The following is a 14723-nucleotide window of genomic DNA, read 5'->3' on the forward strand; positions in this document are numbered from 1 at the left end:
TTTATAAAAAGAATGCAAAAGATTATTAGAAAAAAACAAGTTTCTAGATTACAAATTCTCCTCGATGTATTTTTTGAAATTTGGAATAATTAGAATCTTACAAATACAGAATTTTTAAATGTTTTCTTAGAATGTTTATGTTTTAAGATTTTGAAGTTACAGAATCACAAAATCTAAATACTGAATGCTAGAAATCTTGGATTTTATGCATAAAACTAGAGTTTGGCAGATTTGTAGTTATCAAAAAAGTAAATCTATACTTTTTTAATATTAGAATTGTAGAATCTTTATAAAAAAATTGGAGCTTCAAGTTTTTAGTTTCTCAAAATATCAAGATCTTGAACTATTAGAAGTTGAGAATTAAAGAACAATCGTGACCTCTCAGAATTACGAAATTACAAAGGTTTTGCGTGTTTTATCACAATCATTTTTAATATTGGAATTGATTTTTATTACATTTATCTCAATCTTAATTATCTTTTTTATGTCTCATTAACATAATTATATCAACACGTATCATTCAATTATGTATTTATCGAAGAAATGAAATAATAATAATTACAACAATAATACTTGTTTATCTTTTCTTCACTATCCGTCATTTTTTTACCAGTTGTGTCATTGACATTCCGTTACTAACAAATAAAATTTCCATTCATTTTATCTCGATTTCATTCATCGTAAAATTAATTCTTGATCTTTTGTCTACAAAGTGACTTGATTTTCCTTTCCCTTTTCTTAACACAAACACTAATAATAGTGACACAAACACGGAAAATTTGTCTCCCAAGTAGGCCAAAATAATTAATTTAATAATTAAATTATTTTTGGCCGAAATACGCAATTAAGCCACACAACACAACAAAAGCACCAATTTTGTCACCTTGTGTCGCAAATTATCAGATAAACGATTATGTCTTTGTGTTAAATACGATTAAGCCCCCCTCTCCTCTCTCTCTGAAAATTCCTGGTGCGGAAGGTCAGTGATTACGCCATCATTAAATAAAACATAAATAAATTTTAGTCCCCCCTCATTTTCTCTAACCAAGCAATTTGAAAATAATTTTCTCTGTAATAAATCGAATTGGTCCAAGTGGGTCATTGTTAGCCTACTCGATTAATAAAAAAATCGAATCAGGTCTCCGTGCAATAATGTGCTCTCAATAATATGTGCACAGGTCGACCCTACGATGCTCCAGCACGCACGCAGCTGAATCTAGTCGGCCGCGATGTCTGCCATAGAAGACGAGATCAGCACCGCTGATACTGAAGATGTACTACTCAAAGGGTCGAGAAACAGCTCGGAGACGATCAGCGAGGGGACGTCGAAGCGACGTAAGTAGTTTTTTTTTTTTTTTTTTCAATAAGTAATTATGTTATTTTGTAATTTAATCGATTAGCAAATGTTCTACTTCGAAACCGCTGATTTGGTCGGAAAAAACGACACTTGCTCGTACTTGAAATGCGTTACGTTCACTCGCGGTGATTGGACAAAGGGGCATTGGGGGGCAAAAATCGAGCTGGAAATGTGGGAGCAAAAATCATAATTTAAACAAAAAGTAGAAAGGGAGAACCAAGTCGCGATTATTACGCCGACTTGCTGCGCAAAATGGCCAAAAACAACAAAAAAAATGTATTTTGGCGATTTTTAACTAAAAAAATTAGAAAAACACTCAATTTCAATTTTTTATTAAATCAAACCACAAATTTGCAGTTTTTGTGACTATTTGAAGTACTTCGGATGTACAGGCTTGGTACTAATGCACAGAAGGTATAATAGGGTCACTTTGTATATATTTTTTTCAAAAACTGCCAAAACCTTTGTATTTTTTTTTTAATTTTAACACTAAAAAATCCGAGTGGCCGTTGACTCTGGAATTAGTAGAGTACAGTTTTTACGAATTTAATTGAAATTGCCTGGAATTATTTGGAATTATTAAAATTATGTTGGGATTTTTTGAAATCACTGGAATTATTTGTGAACTACTGTAATTTTGGAATTACTGATAGATTTTTTTTTTGGAATTATTTGAGATATTTTTTTTAATTACATTTAATTTGATACGAGTAGAATTGGAATTACAAAAAAAATAATTTGAAATTACAAAAATTTGATTTGGAATTACAAAAATTGATTTGGAATTATAGGAATTAATCTAAAAAGAGTGGAATTACGTTGGATTATCGAAATTACTGAAATTATTCTGTAGCTATTGGAATTCTTTTGACAGTTACCTTAAATTTCTTAGTGCCAAAATTTTTGTATTTTTAATTTTTTTTTTAAATTTAACACTATTAAAAATCCGAGTGGCCGTTGACTCTGGAATTAGTTGTACAATTTTTACGAATGCAATAGACATTGCCTGGAATTATTTGGAATTATTAAAATTATGTTGGGATTTTTTGAAATTACTGGAATTATTTGTGAACTACTGGAATTTTTTTCGAATTACTGATAGGATTTTTTTTTGGAATTATTTGAGATATTTTTTTTTGAAAATTACGTTTAATTTGATGGAACTATCGAAAGTAATTTGGAATTAGAGTAAATATTTTGGAATTACAAAAAAAAAATAATTTGGTATTACAAAAATTGATTTGGAATTATAGGAATTAATCTAAAAAGAGTGGAATTACGATGGATTATCGAAATTACTGGAATTATCTGTAACTATTGGAATTTTTTTGACAATTACCTTAAATTTCTTAAACTTAAAAAATCTTTGTATTTTTTATTTTTTTTTTAATTTTAACACTAAAAAATCCGAGTGGCCGTTGACTCTGGAATTAGTTGTACAATTTTTACGAATTTAATGAAATTGCTTCGAATTACTTGGAATTATTAAGATTATGTTGGAATTTTTTGAAGTTACTGCAATTATTTATGAACTATTGGAATTTTTCTGGAATTACTGATAGAATTCTTTTTGGAATAATTTGAGATTTGAAAATTACGTTTAATTTGATAGAACTATCGAAAGTTATTATTAGAATTAGAGTAAATATTTTGGAATTACAAAAAAAATATTTTGGAATTACAAAAATTAATTTGGAATTCTAGGAATTAATCTAAAAATAGTGGAATTACGATGGATTATCGAAATTACTGGAATTATCTGTGACTATTGGAATTCTTTTGACAATTACCTTAAATTTCTTAACTGCCAAAATCTTTGAATCTTTTGATTTTTTTTTATTTTAACACTAAAAAATCCAAGTGGCCGTTGACAGGAATTAGTTGTAGAATTTTTAGGAATTTAATCGAAATTGCTTGGAATTACGATATTACAATTATGTTGTGATTTTTTGGAATTACTGAAATTATTTGTAAGCTACTGGAATTTTTTTGAAATTATTGTTAGAATTCTTTTTGGAATTATTCAAGATAATTTTTTTTGAAAATTACGTTATTTTGGAATTATGGAAATTAAGTTGGAAATAAGTTGAAATAATATAGAAATTAATTTGAAATTGAAATTTCTTATGACAATTACCTTAAATTTCTTAGAACTATCAGAATTAATTTTGAATTACAAGAATTCTTTTGGAATTACGAAAATTAAGTTGGAATTACAGGAATTAACAATTTAACAATGGAATTTTGATCGATTATTGGAATTACTGGAATTTCGGAAGATTTTTTTTTGGAATTACTGGAATTTATTTGGAATTAGAATTAGGTGTATACATTTTTTATTTTGAGTTTGTGATCACATCGTTAATAGAATATGACGACACAGAAGGTTTTTTTAACACATAAATTAAACTAAAATTCTTTGAATGTGGACTCAAAACTAACAAATTTGCTCTTTTTGCGACTAAATTAAATTAATTTGGGTGTTCAAGATTAAGACTAAATGCACACAATGTATAAAACAGGAACTTTACTTTCTACTACTATCTACTTTTCCATTAATTTTAATTAAAAAATGTTGAGCAACTTTTTGTAACATATGTAATAAAAATAAATATTAAAGAACATATTTTGAGTTTGTGTTCATTTGTCCTTATTGGAATATGTAGACATTGAGTTGAGTACACCTCAAATTCTAAAAATGATACAAAACTTCTACAATTTGGACTTAAAAGCAATAAATTTGCTATATCTGCGAGCGGATTAAAGCTAAATGTGCATAAAGTCACATTGTAGACACTTAAATATTCAATTTTTTTTAATTTAAAATTATTTAGGGTATTAATGCGAAGATGCGTAAATTTTTTGGGCCGAGGGCCGTTTGGGCCCCGGCGGGAATTTCGAATTGCAAAACCAATGCAACTAATCGAGCGTTTTAAGTGGTTTTTTGAGTTTCCCACTTTTGTAATTATCGTTTTACACTTTAACTATGTAATAAATAAGAAACAATTGAGTAATTTTACGACAAAAAGTCATAAAAGACATCTTAATGGAATAAAACAATTCCGAAAATGGTGGCCGTAAGCATCAAATTTGAAAAAACTGACATCAACCAACTTGATTTTATCGTTCATAAAGTGACATAAATTATAATGCAATCGTGATACGTGTATACCTATATTCAAACTCATTCAAGGTTGACAAATATAAAGTATACACAATTACTTGTAGTAATTACAAAATCGAAAAGTCGTAAATGTCATGTATACGTTTCAGTCTAATAAAATAAACAAATTTCATTCACTTTTCCCCAATAAACAAACAAGATTTCGATGGTTTGATTCCGGCTTTGGTGTGACCTTATTAAAAGCCCCAGTTACAGTGGCAAAATTCCCGAAATGGCGTAATGTTGCCAACCGTGAACTTACGATGCATTTTCCATTCACTTCAAGTCGGCTGTGATCCCCCATTTTGTAATATGGAGCACACGTGAATTAATTAAATTTCAGTTCTATTAAATAATTAGCTTGAACAATAATTAATTTATAATAAAACATTAGGAAATGCGTCGTTATTGACATGGTTTCGTACTTGTAAGAAGTAATTTGCATTCGATTACGCCACACGAGTGTATTGTCCGTAAATACTCACATTAAAAAACGAAAAATGCACTCATCCCGGGGAAGTTGCGCCCCCAAGGCCGCCAACCTGAAAATGACACGCAGTGAAAGCGCTCAAGGCCGCTGCAAGTGTTATGCAAAAGTTGGCCATGAACTTGATCTACGTGAAAGTTCGTCGTTCTAATTATGGCAACACTGTTCCAGCGTGGTGTTACGCCATCGGCGCTGGGGTTCTCCTCGTCTGGGGGTTGGCGACCCTGATTTGGACGCCATTCGAGCTACTCATGACCGAGCGACTCCGCATGACGCCGGGGTTTCCCCCATACGAGTGGTGGAAAAATCCCCCAGATGAGGTCATCATCAGGGCGTACCTCTACAACGTCACTAATTCCGAAGAGTTCCTACGTAATTCAAGTGTTAAAATCAACATGGCCGAAATCGGACCGATTGTCTTCATGTAAGTCAAGACATGCATTTTGAAACACTCTGTATCAATGGTTTTAGGGAAAAATTGACACATACCAATGTGACCTTCAACGAAAATGGCACCATGACCTATGTGGCAACGCGAAAGGCGATTTTTTTGCCAGAACTGAATACTATTGATCTGAATGCGACCATCGTTGTACCCAATTGGGCTCTGCTGGTACGAAAATGGACCCAAACTGAAACGGTTATAACCGATTTTTTTAGGGCATTGCGTCGTACTTGTCCGAACAGAGCTTCTTCGTTAAGTTAGGGTTTAACCTGTTGACGAGATCGGTTAAACCGCAACAGTTTGTTACATTAACCGTTGATCAGTTCCTGTGGAACTACACAGATCCCATGTTGGATGCGGCGTACAAAATTGCGCCATTTTTAGTTCCGATTAAAAATCTAGGGATTTTATCGCGGGTAAGTTGAAAAAAATCCCCAACTCGAAATGCGGTTTTTGGGGGTAAGTTGATATTACAGAAACCTGTAACTGAAATTGCTATTTGGCGCTCTATTAACTTTTCACCAATACAGTAACCCATTTGGACAATATTTATTACAAAACGTGAAATTAAATACAGAAACCTGTACTTACAATTAAAAATTTTCTTAAATCCTTGAAAATACAGAAATCTGTAATCGGTAAACCGGGATGTCGTTAATTTATTGTTTAAACGAATCAATGTTTTTAACACAATTTCAATTTCTGAAATGCTGTCATTGGTTGTGACTCCGTGGTGAGTACTGCCGTTACAGGAACCTGTAATTCTTACCTGGTAAATCCCCGATTTTTTAGATTTACACAAATTTCACCAACACTGTAACAGTGTACATTGGGACGAAATATGGGGACGAGAAGTTCTTCCTCATTGATAAATACGACGGCTCTAGGGACCTCCCAAATTACGGGGCTAGTTGTGGGGGCGGAGTTGTCAATTCGTCAGAGGGCGTGGCTTACCCTCAATACATCACGAAGAATACTACACTGAAGTACTGGCGGAAGACATTTTGCAAGATGGCGGTTCTCCACCATCGAAGTAATTATTGTTAAATAAATAATTAGGAACAAAAACAATTGGTGTTTTGTAGAAGACGTGTCCAAATATGGCGTCAACGCCTTTCGGTTTGACCTAATCGACTCGATTTTTAACCGAACTGAGCCGAGCGACGCCGATTGTTTCCGCGGCCGGCCCGATTTACCCAACGGTCTTTCCGACATTTCCAAATGTCATTTTGGGTTTCCCCTAGCGACTAGTTTTCCTCATTTTCTCTACGGTGACTCGATTATAAAATCGTACGTTAATGGATTGAAGCCGAACCGGACGAAACACGACTCTTACCTCATCGTCGAACCGGTATTTCCCCTACCTCTTGTCAAATGTGTTTTATTTAGGGATTTTTAGACCACAGGGGTGCCACTCGAATCAGCCGCTCGGTCCCAAAGCAACCTAGTCGTTCGTAAATTGACAGGTTTTAATGAATTAGTCACGCCTTTCAGCGACACTGTCATTCCTATGTTCTGGTTGGAATATGTGAGTCACGTGACGTGTGACGTTTCGGTGACGTCACTTGTTGTTTGTTGCAGAATCAGATGGGCCTACCTTGGTATATCATCAGCTTGGTGTACTTCCAAGTGAATGTTCTTCCGATTTTTCAAAGGTTTTTCACGGCGTTTCTCCTGACCGGAAGCGTGATCCTCTTTTGTTTCTACATCAAGCACAAACGGAAGCAACGGCTACTAGATAACAAGGTCCTAGTGTTCGAAAAGGAGTTATTTATGAAGAAACCCTAGTTTTAGGTTGAGACACGCAGTATTGTACTATTGCTCAATTATTTTATAAGAAAGTGTCATTTTCTAAGGGGAAATTTGTTGATTTTGTACCGTTGTTAGTCGTAAATTAAATAATAGACCAAAGTTTCTCATGAAATGTGATACTTTTTTGTTATGTTGGCAACAACACCTGCGACGCTAATCATTAGCCTAGGCAATTTTTGACAATAAATAAAGTGAGATAAATCAGCTACGTGTGGCGTTTCCCGTTCAAGTGTCAAAATTTCCCGTCATTTCTCCCTCCTTGTGAACAAATTCCTGTGTTTCCCCGCAAGGGTATGTGTTAACATGTCTTGCTGCGCTCGGTGCGGCCAAGGCATCTGTTCGACCGCTGGTAAAATCGCCCTCAACAAGGTCTGGCACAAGAGCTGTTTCTGTTGCTGTAAGTCCGACTCACACCAGCATCAAAGTTTTTCACCAATCGCAGTCTACAGATAACTGTAATCGACCGTTGAATCTTTGCTCGGCCAAAATCTACTACGGAGAGGTTTTCTGCGCCTGCTGTTGCCCCACGAAGGAGGTGTGCAGAGTCAACTCCACCCCCAGTTTTAACTATTGTGAGAGGATGAGGCCGGTGTGTTGCAAGTCGAGCGAGTCTGATGTAATTTTTTTTATTTTCGCGGTTAAAATTTTGTCATAGAACACTGATCTTTTTTGTATACAGGCTGATGAAAAAAGGCGTCCACAATTGAAAAAGGCGCGTCCTTTTTTATTGAAACATTGTGACCATCATTCCAAAAATAGTCTAAATAGATTCTTTTTTAAATTTAAACAGTTTGTCTAACAGCACAAAGCGGCAATATTGCACAATTTTCTTTTACTAAAAAACTATTTCACTCAGGTATTTTTCGTATCTAGAAAACCAGTACTGACAGATATTGTCACCCGCATAAAATAAAAAACTGTAAAGCTTACATAATTTTATTATTCCAATACGATACGACCAAAAGGTATCTAATGATTTCAATTAATTTTTTTAATCTTTGACTTTTTGACTTTAATCGTTCAAATTTCACAGAACAAACAACATTGGAAATTGATTTTTTTGTTGCTACTGTTTCCTATAATTGAATATTACTTGTACATTTTCTGTATTCTAGGATATTTACAATGTTGCAACATTGATAAATTTTCTTTGGAGCCAAGAAATGGTATCCTAACATCTTCAATAAAGTTTATTTCAATAGACTTTTTACACATTTTTTTAAGAACACCGTCAACTGTATCAAAATGTAGACTTTAACAATGAAATTATATTAAAACTGTTAATTATATAGATTTCTCTTTTCTAAAATGGAAAGTCTATATTTTACTGATAAGAGCACAAATCCAATTTTGGTCTTCGAATTCGTCTTTAATAAAAGATCACTTATAACGTGTGGGTTAACACGAGCGCCTTTTTTTCATCATATTGTATAATAGAAAATTAAATTTTCTTTCTAACGGTACTAAACATAAGAGGTTATTACCAATAATTCCGGAGTTATAAATAAACCGCTCCGGGTGCTAAAAATCTACCAAAATCTCGATAAAAATCCAAAAAAATTCCAAGTTTAAAATTGATTCATTTAACGTTTTTTTTACATTTCTAGAGGTGCTAAAGACTCAAAAAAGTGTATAAAATGTTATTAGTCAAGTTTAAAAAATTATGAATTATTCGAGTTTTTGAAGGTTATAAGTTAAAGTTGAAGTTATAAAAACACTTGTAATATGGTTTTCTAGACGTAAAATTACGTGCTCAACACGATGCAACAAGTTAAAAGACTCTACGATGCATAGTTTTTGAGATATTGAGTAATAAAGTTAAGAATAAGGCTAGAAGCATCCGATTTTGACCAAAAATTCAATTTTTTTTATTCTTATGAAATACTGGTGCTCTATGTAAAATTAACACGCCTGTGCAAACCGTTTTGCTCTAGGACTCATAGTTTTTGAGATATTAATTTTTTATGAAAAAAACTAAAAATGGCTCTGTACCCGGAACTATAACCAGGAGCGACTCCGGGTTTGGTCCATTAGATAGATAATTTAATATAGATTCTGATGTTTCTTGGCATTTTACTCTAAGTTTTATAGTTTCGTAGAAAAACGCATTTAAAATTTCACAATTTTGACAATTTCTATTTTTTGAACGACGATTACGGCCAAACTATTAAACTTAGAGCAAAAAGCTCAACACCGTCGTAATCAGCGTAAATAGTATATTACATAACGAGCACGGAAAGTGATAAATAACGCACAAGCGGGAAAGTTGCACACGAGGCGTTAGCCGAGTGCAGACAATACCGCGAGTGCGTTAGACACTTTCCTGCAAGTTTTGTACACTAAAATGAGTCTTTTCCAGACTCAATAAAATAGTACGCAAAACGGTTATTTTAGGTATTCAGTCCCCAAAAACAGTTTTTGCGGACTAAAAAATAAAACGAATTTTTTTTTAATTAGTAAAAGGTGTGAATTCGAGTTTTGGGAGCTTTAACAAAAAAATTAATTAATTAATTAATTACGATTCGTCCCCTAAAACCCTATTTTGCGTACTTGATACATAAATAGCTATTTTCTTACGAACATATTTTTTTTTTCATAACGATTTATTTTTTATAATGGATACAAAAATACGTTGAATAACGATCTATTTTTTATAATACATAGTGCGAAAACAAATCGCACAGGTTTTTGATCTTGTACGATATTGCCAATTTTCGCGCATATGTAATTGTGCGTTATGATCTAATTTCGTATATGGTCGTAAGAAAAAAAATCTATCGATTGACGCCAAAGCCAAGTCAATATCTCGCAAAAAAAATTTGAATTTTTAAACGCCGATTACGGCGAAACTAACCTGTTATTGAGGAGGGAGTGTTAACAAATTTTTACTCTTTTTTATTTTCTAAATTGCGAAAAAACTGTATCTTAATGATATAATATTTTGACCTAGACATATGTAAAATGTTCCGGGGAATCGATTGGCGTCAAGAAAACTGCAAAATTCGTAGTAGTTTTGAAGTTATAGTCGGATTTAAATTCTCGATATTTTTGACTTTATCAGAAATTTTCTCGATAACTATTAATCGTAGAGCACTGATGTTTGTTGTATATGATAGAAAATTAAATTTTTAAAATTTCCTTTCCAACGGTACCAAATATAAGAAGTTATTTCCAATAAGTCCGGAGTTATTGGCATTAGACCGCTTCGGGTACTAAAAATCGACCAAAATATCGACAAAAATCCAAAAAGTTTTCAACTTTAAAATTGATCCACTTAACGTTTTTTGCATTTCTAGAGGTGCTAAAGACTCAAAAAAGTGCATAAAACGTTATTGGGTCAAATTTAAAAAATTACTTGAAACTGTGTAAAAATGTATAAAATGATGCAAAAAGCTAAAAATACTCGTATGTAAAAATATTACTTACATAAATACACACAATTTCTGTAGAAATCCTTCAGAATTTATGACAAAAATTGAGAATTAAAAAGAAAATTGTAGTTTTGTAAAAATAATATTTTAATTGAAGGACTGCTGCCGCCCCCGCGACATCCACTCCTGCAGTTGCATCCCGTCCTGCTGCAGTCCCTGTCCCTGCCAAACCTGCTGCGAGGACCGCTGTTTCAAACGCATCCATTGCCGTCCTCGCTCCCCCAAACCCCTCAACTATCCTCCACGTCCTCCCAAATGTTCCTGCAATAAATGCTGTCCGCCTCCAAGACGCTGTCCTCGGAAAAACCCTCCTTGCCGGCCTCCTCCACGTTGCCCATCCCCATGTCCTCCACGTTGTCCATCTCCATGTCCTCCTCCACGTTGTCCATCTCCATGTCCCCCCTCCAACTGTTGCGATGGCAAGAATAAAATGATCTATTTTCGACCGCGATGTCCGAGTCCTTCTTGCGGTCGTCGAAGTTGCAAACCACGTCCTTGCAACACTTGCAACAGATGTTGTTCGTGTGATGATAGATGCAAAAGGTGCGGAGAGAAGGTTTTTGCAGCTGAGAAGGTTTTGACATCGCATGGGTCGTACCATCTGGGGTGTTTTTCTTGCTACTGTTGTTGCAAGTCGTTGTGTGTGAAGACGATGTATGAGGCCTGTGGAGAGATTTATTGCAGACGTAAGTTGAAAAAAATTAGAAAAATAACTAAAATTGTACTGGTAAAAAACAAAAACTAAAAAAAAATTGTCAAAACTCAAGAAATCTAGAATTTCAAGAGTTCACTCCAAAATTTAAAAATCTAAGGATTTCCTTGAATTTCGTAAAATCTTAAATGATTCTAAAAGTTTAGAGGTAAAGACCTAAAATTTGTCAAATTTGTTTGTTTTGACAAAGTTTCAAAATTTTGAAAAAATTGTCACATTTTTTATATATCTTGATGATGATTATGATGATCCAATCAATGCGGATGTAAAAAAACTAATTTTGGGACATTGTGATTGGTTTTTTTGAGTTAATTGTTCGTAAATTAAGGAAATGTATGTATTAGAAAAATTTTAGTATGTAACTCGTTTTATTGCAGACGTAAGTAGAGAAACATAATAAAAAATAACTAAAACTGTACTAGTAAAAAAGAAAAAGCAAAAAAAAAATGTGACAACTTAAAAAACCTAGAATTTCAAAGTTTTTAATTCTTTAAAATTAAAAATTCTAAGGATTTCTAAAGTTTGGTTGAATTTTATAAAATTTTAAGTGATTCTAAAAGTTATAGAAGTAAAGACTGTTTGTTTTGACAAGGTTTCAAAGTTTCGAAAAAATTGTCAAATTTCTAAAATATTTTGATGATTATGATGACCTAATCAATGCGGCTGAAAAAAAATAATTTTAGGACTTTGTGATTTGTTTTTTTTTTTGAGTTACGTATTTGTAAATTGAGACAAAAGAAAATGTATTAGAAAACTTTTTTTTTGTTGCAGACGTAAGTAGAAAAAAATTAAAAAAATAACTAAAATTGTCCTGCCAAAAAAATGTCAAAACCCAAAAAATTTTGAATTTCAAGGTTTTTAATTTTCAAAAATTTAAAAATTTAATGATTTTTAAAGTTTTATTGAATTTTTTAAAATTTTAAATGATTCTAAAAGTTAAGACTTAAAATTTATCAAGTTTGTTTGTTTTGACAAAATTTTGAAAAAATTGTCACATTTCTAAAATGTTTTGATGATGATGATGATAATTATGATAATCCAATCAATGCGGCTGTTAAAAAGATTAATTTTGGGACTTTGTGATTTGTTTTTTTCAGTTAAGTATTTGTAAATTGATACAAAAAAAATATATTAAAAAAAATTATTATGTAACTCCTTTTATTGTAAACGTAAGTAGAAAAAAATAAGACAAATAACTAAAAATGTACTGATAAAAAACAACAAGGGAAAAAAGTGTCAAAACTGAAGAACTCTAAAATTTCAAGATTTTTAATTAACTCCAAAATTTAAAAATCTAAGGATTTCTAAAGTCTTGTGTTGGATTTTATAAAATCTCAAGTGATTCTAAAAGTTATAAAGGTAAAGACCTAAAATTTCAAAGTTTTGAAAAATTTGGCACATTTCTAAAATATGACTATGATGATCCAATCAATGCGGCTGTAAAAAAACTAATTTTGTTACTTTGTGATTTGTTTTTTTAGTTAATTATTTATAAATTGAGACAAAAACATGTATTAGAAAAATTTTAGTATGTAAAATGTAAGTAAAAAAAAATAAGAAAAGTAACTAAAATTGTACTGTAAAAAATACAAGAAGCCAATTAATGTCAAAATTCAAAAAATTTACAATTTCAAGGTTTTTGTTTCTTTAAAATTTAGAAATTTAAGGATTTCTAAAGTTTGGTTGAATTTTCGAAAACCTTAAGTGATTCTAAAAGTTATAAAGGTAAATCCTTAAAATTCGTCAAATTTGTTTCTTTTGACAAAATGTCAAAGATTTGAAAAAATTGTCACATTTCTAAGATATCTTGATGATGATGATTATGATAATCTAGTCAATGCGGCTGTAAAAAAAACTAATTTTGGGACTTTGTGATTTGTTTTTTTGAGTTAATTATTTGTAAATTGAGACAAAAAAATGTATTAGACAAATGTTAGTATGTAACTCGTTTTATTACAAACTTAAGTCGAAAAAAATAAGAAAAATAACTAAAAATGTACTGGTAAAAACAAAAAGCGAAAAAAATGTCAAAACTGAAAAAAACCTAATATTTCAAGGATTTTAATTCTCTAAAATTGAAAAATCTACGGATTTCTAAAATTTGGTTGAATTTTCTAAAGATAAAGACTTAAAATTTGACAAATTTGTATGTTTTGACAAAATTTCAGTTTTGAAAAAATGGTCACATTTCTAAAATATCATGATGATGATGACTGAAAAAAACTAATTTTAGGACTTTGTGATTTGTTTTTATGTAGTTAATTATTTATAAATTGAGACAAAAAAATATTAGAAAAATTTTAGTATGTAACTCGTTTTCTTACAGACGTAAATCGAAAAAAATAAGAAAAATAACTAAAATTGTAGTGGTAAAAAACAAAAAGCCAAAAAAATGTCAAAACTCAAAAAATCTAGAATTTCAAGGTTTTTAATTCTCCAAAATTTAAAAATCAATGGATTTCTAAAGTTTGGTTGAATTTTAAACGTGATTCTAAAGGTGATATAGGTAAGACTTAAAAATTGTCACATTTCTAAACTATCTTGATATAATTATTAATTATTATTAACAGCTAGTTAATTATTTTAAATTGAGAAAAAAAAGTCTTAGAAAAATTTTGTATGTAACTCGTTTATTTGTTCCAGAATGCTATAACAACTACTTCGGGATCAGCAGTTACGGCTACTGCGGCAACGTCTGCTGACGCACCTCACGACAATAAAATAACAAAAAGCAACAAAAACTCGTTTTATTTTTTCTATTCCACACACTCATGGGCGTGGCAAAAAAATGATGAATCGTCGCAATTTTTCCGTCCGACCCTAACGCTACAATGAAATATTTGGCGCGTTCTATTGAAAATTGAGTAATTATGTGCATATTTTACCACCTTCGATAGTCGAAAAATAGCCCCGAAAAAAGTGTGTATTTTTCGGGGTTGAATTAAACACATTAGGTCGCGGGGTGGATCAATTCCCGGCGTATTTTTGAGTTAATTGGATTTGAAAGGCGCATTTCCACTTGCCGCACTCGGGATAATTAAATTTTTAAAGCGCTTTTCCGCCGTAAGACGGATCTTTCCGGCGAGATAATTAAGCCGGAGGGATTTTCGGTTTGGTCAGTTTACACCCCTGTCAAAATATCAAAGTGAAAAATCACACCGTCAAACACACTTGTGTTCGGACATTCACTAACAAATATATAATCCTCCCCCAAGGAGGGTGCACACTCACGTCCTAATCAGATATCGACGAGACGGTCTCGCAAACCTAATAAAACGAAATGCAACAACACTGCCAACTTCTAACATTAAAAATT

General features: G+C 32.0%; 2 protein-coding genes across 3 annotated transcripts in view; both read left to right on the top strand.

Annotated features, from left to right (window-relative positions):
- Nucleotides 1-7472, top strand: part of LOC123009199 (scavenger receptor class B member 1-like) — a 10146-nt gene extending 2674 nt beyond the window's left edge. The window contains exons 2-9 of the mRNA XM_044405339.1: nt 1179-1335; nt 5179-5431; nt 5479-5620; nt 5668-5868; nt 6245-6485; nt 6538-6803; nt 6852-6980; nt 7034-7472. Coding sequence (XP_044261274.1) covers nt 1230-1335; nt 5179-5431; nt 5479-5620; nt 5668-5868; nt 6245-6485; nt 6538-6803; nt 6852-6980; nt 7034-7240 — 1545 coding nt within the window. The 5' untranslated portion in view covers nt 1179-1229 and the 3' untranslated portion in view covers nt 7241-7472. The remainder of the gene's footprint in view (nt 1-1178; nt 1336-5178; nt 5432-5478; nt 5621-5667; nt 5869-6244; nt 6486-6537; nt 6804-6851; nt 6981-7033) is intronic.
- A 54-nt stretch (nt 7473-7526) lies between these two features.
- On the top strand, nt 7527-14148 carry LOC123009201 (keratin-associated protein 4-8-like). Of its 2 annotated transcripts, none has more exons than XM_044405341.1 (4): nt 7527-7661; nt 7714-7880; nt 10793-11381; nt 14051-14148. In XM_044405341.1, exons 1-4 carry the CDS (start codon nt 7568-7570, stop codon nt 14107-14109), a joined length of 909 nt encoding a protein of 302 aa, XP_044261276.1. In that variant the 5' UTR covers nt 7527-7567; the 3' UTR covers nt 14110-14148. The 2 variants fall into 2 exon arrangements, with proteins under 2 accessions (XP_044261276.1, XP_044261278.1); XM_044405343.1 differs by having other exon boundaries at nt 7714-7853.
- Nucleotides 14149-14723: the final 575 nt, after the last annotated feature.

Source organism: Tribolium madens, unplaced genomic scaffold (assembly GCF_015345945.1).
Source record: "Tribolium madens isolate multiple individuals breed KSU strain unplaced genomic scaffold, Tmad_KSU_1.1 Scaffold_71;HRSCAF=194;Tcas5.2_LG6, whole genome shotgun sequence".
Lineage (NCBI taxonomy): Eukaryota > Metazoa > Arthropoda > Insecta > Coleoptera > Tenebrionidae > Tribolium > Tribolium madens.

Excerpts from the sequence above, each read along its gene's own strand:
- LOC123009201 (XM_044405341.1), top strand. The coding sequence starts at position 7,568 with ATGTCTTGCTGCGCTCGGTGCGGCCAAGGCATCTGTTCGACCGCTGGT. Across the intron at positions 7,662-7,713 it reads CAAGAGCTGTTTCTGTTGCT|ATAACTGTAATCGACCGTTG; the intron begins GTAAGTCCGACT and ends CGCAGTCTACAG. Across the intron at positions 7,881-10,792 it reads GCAAGTCGAGCGAGTCTGAT|GACTGCTGCCGCCCCCGCGA; the intron begins GTAATTTTTTTT and ends TTTTAATTGAAG.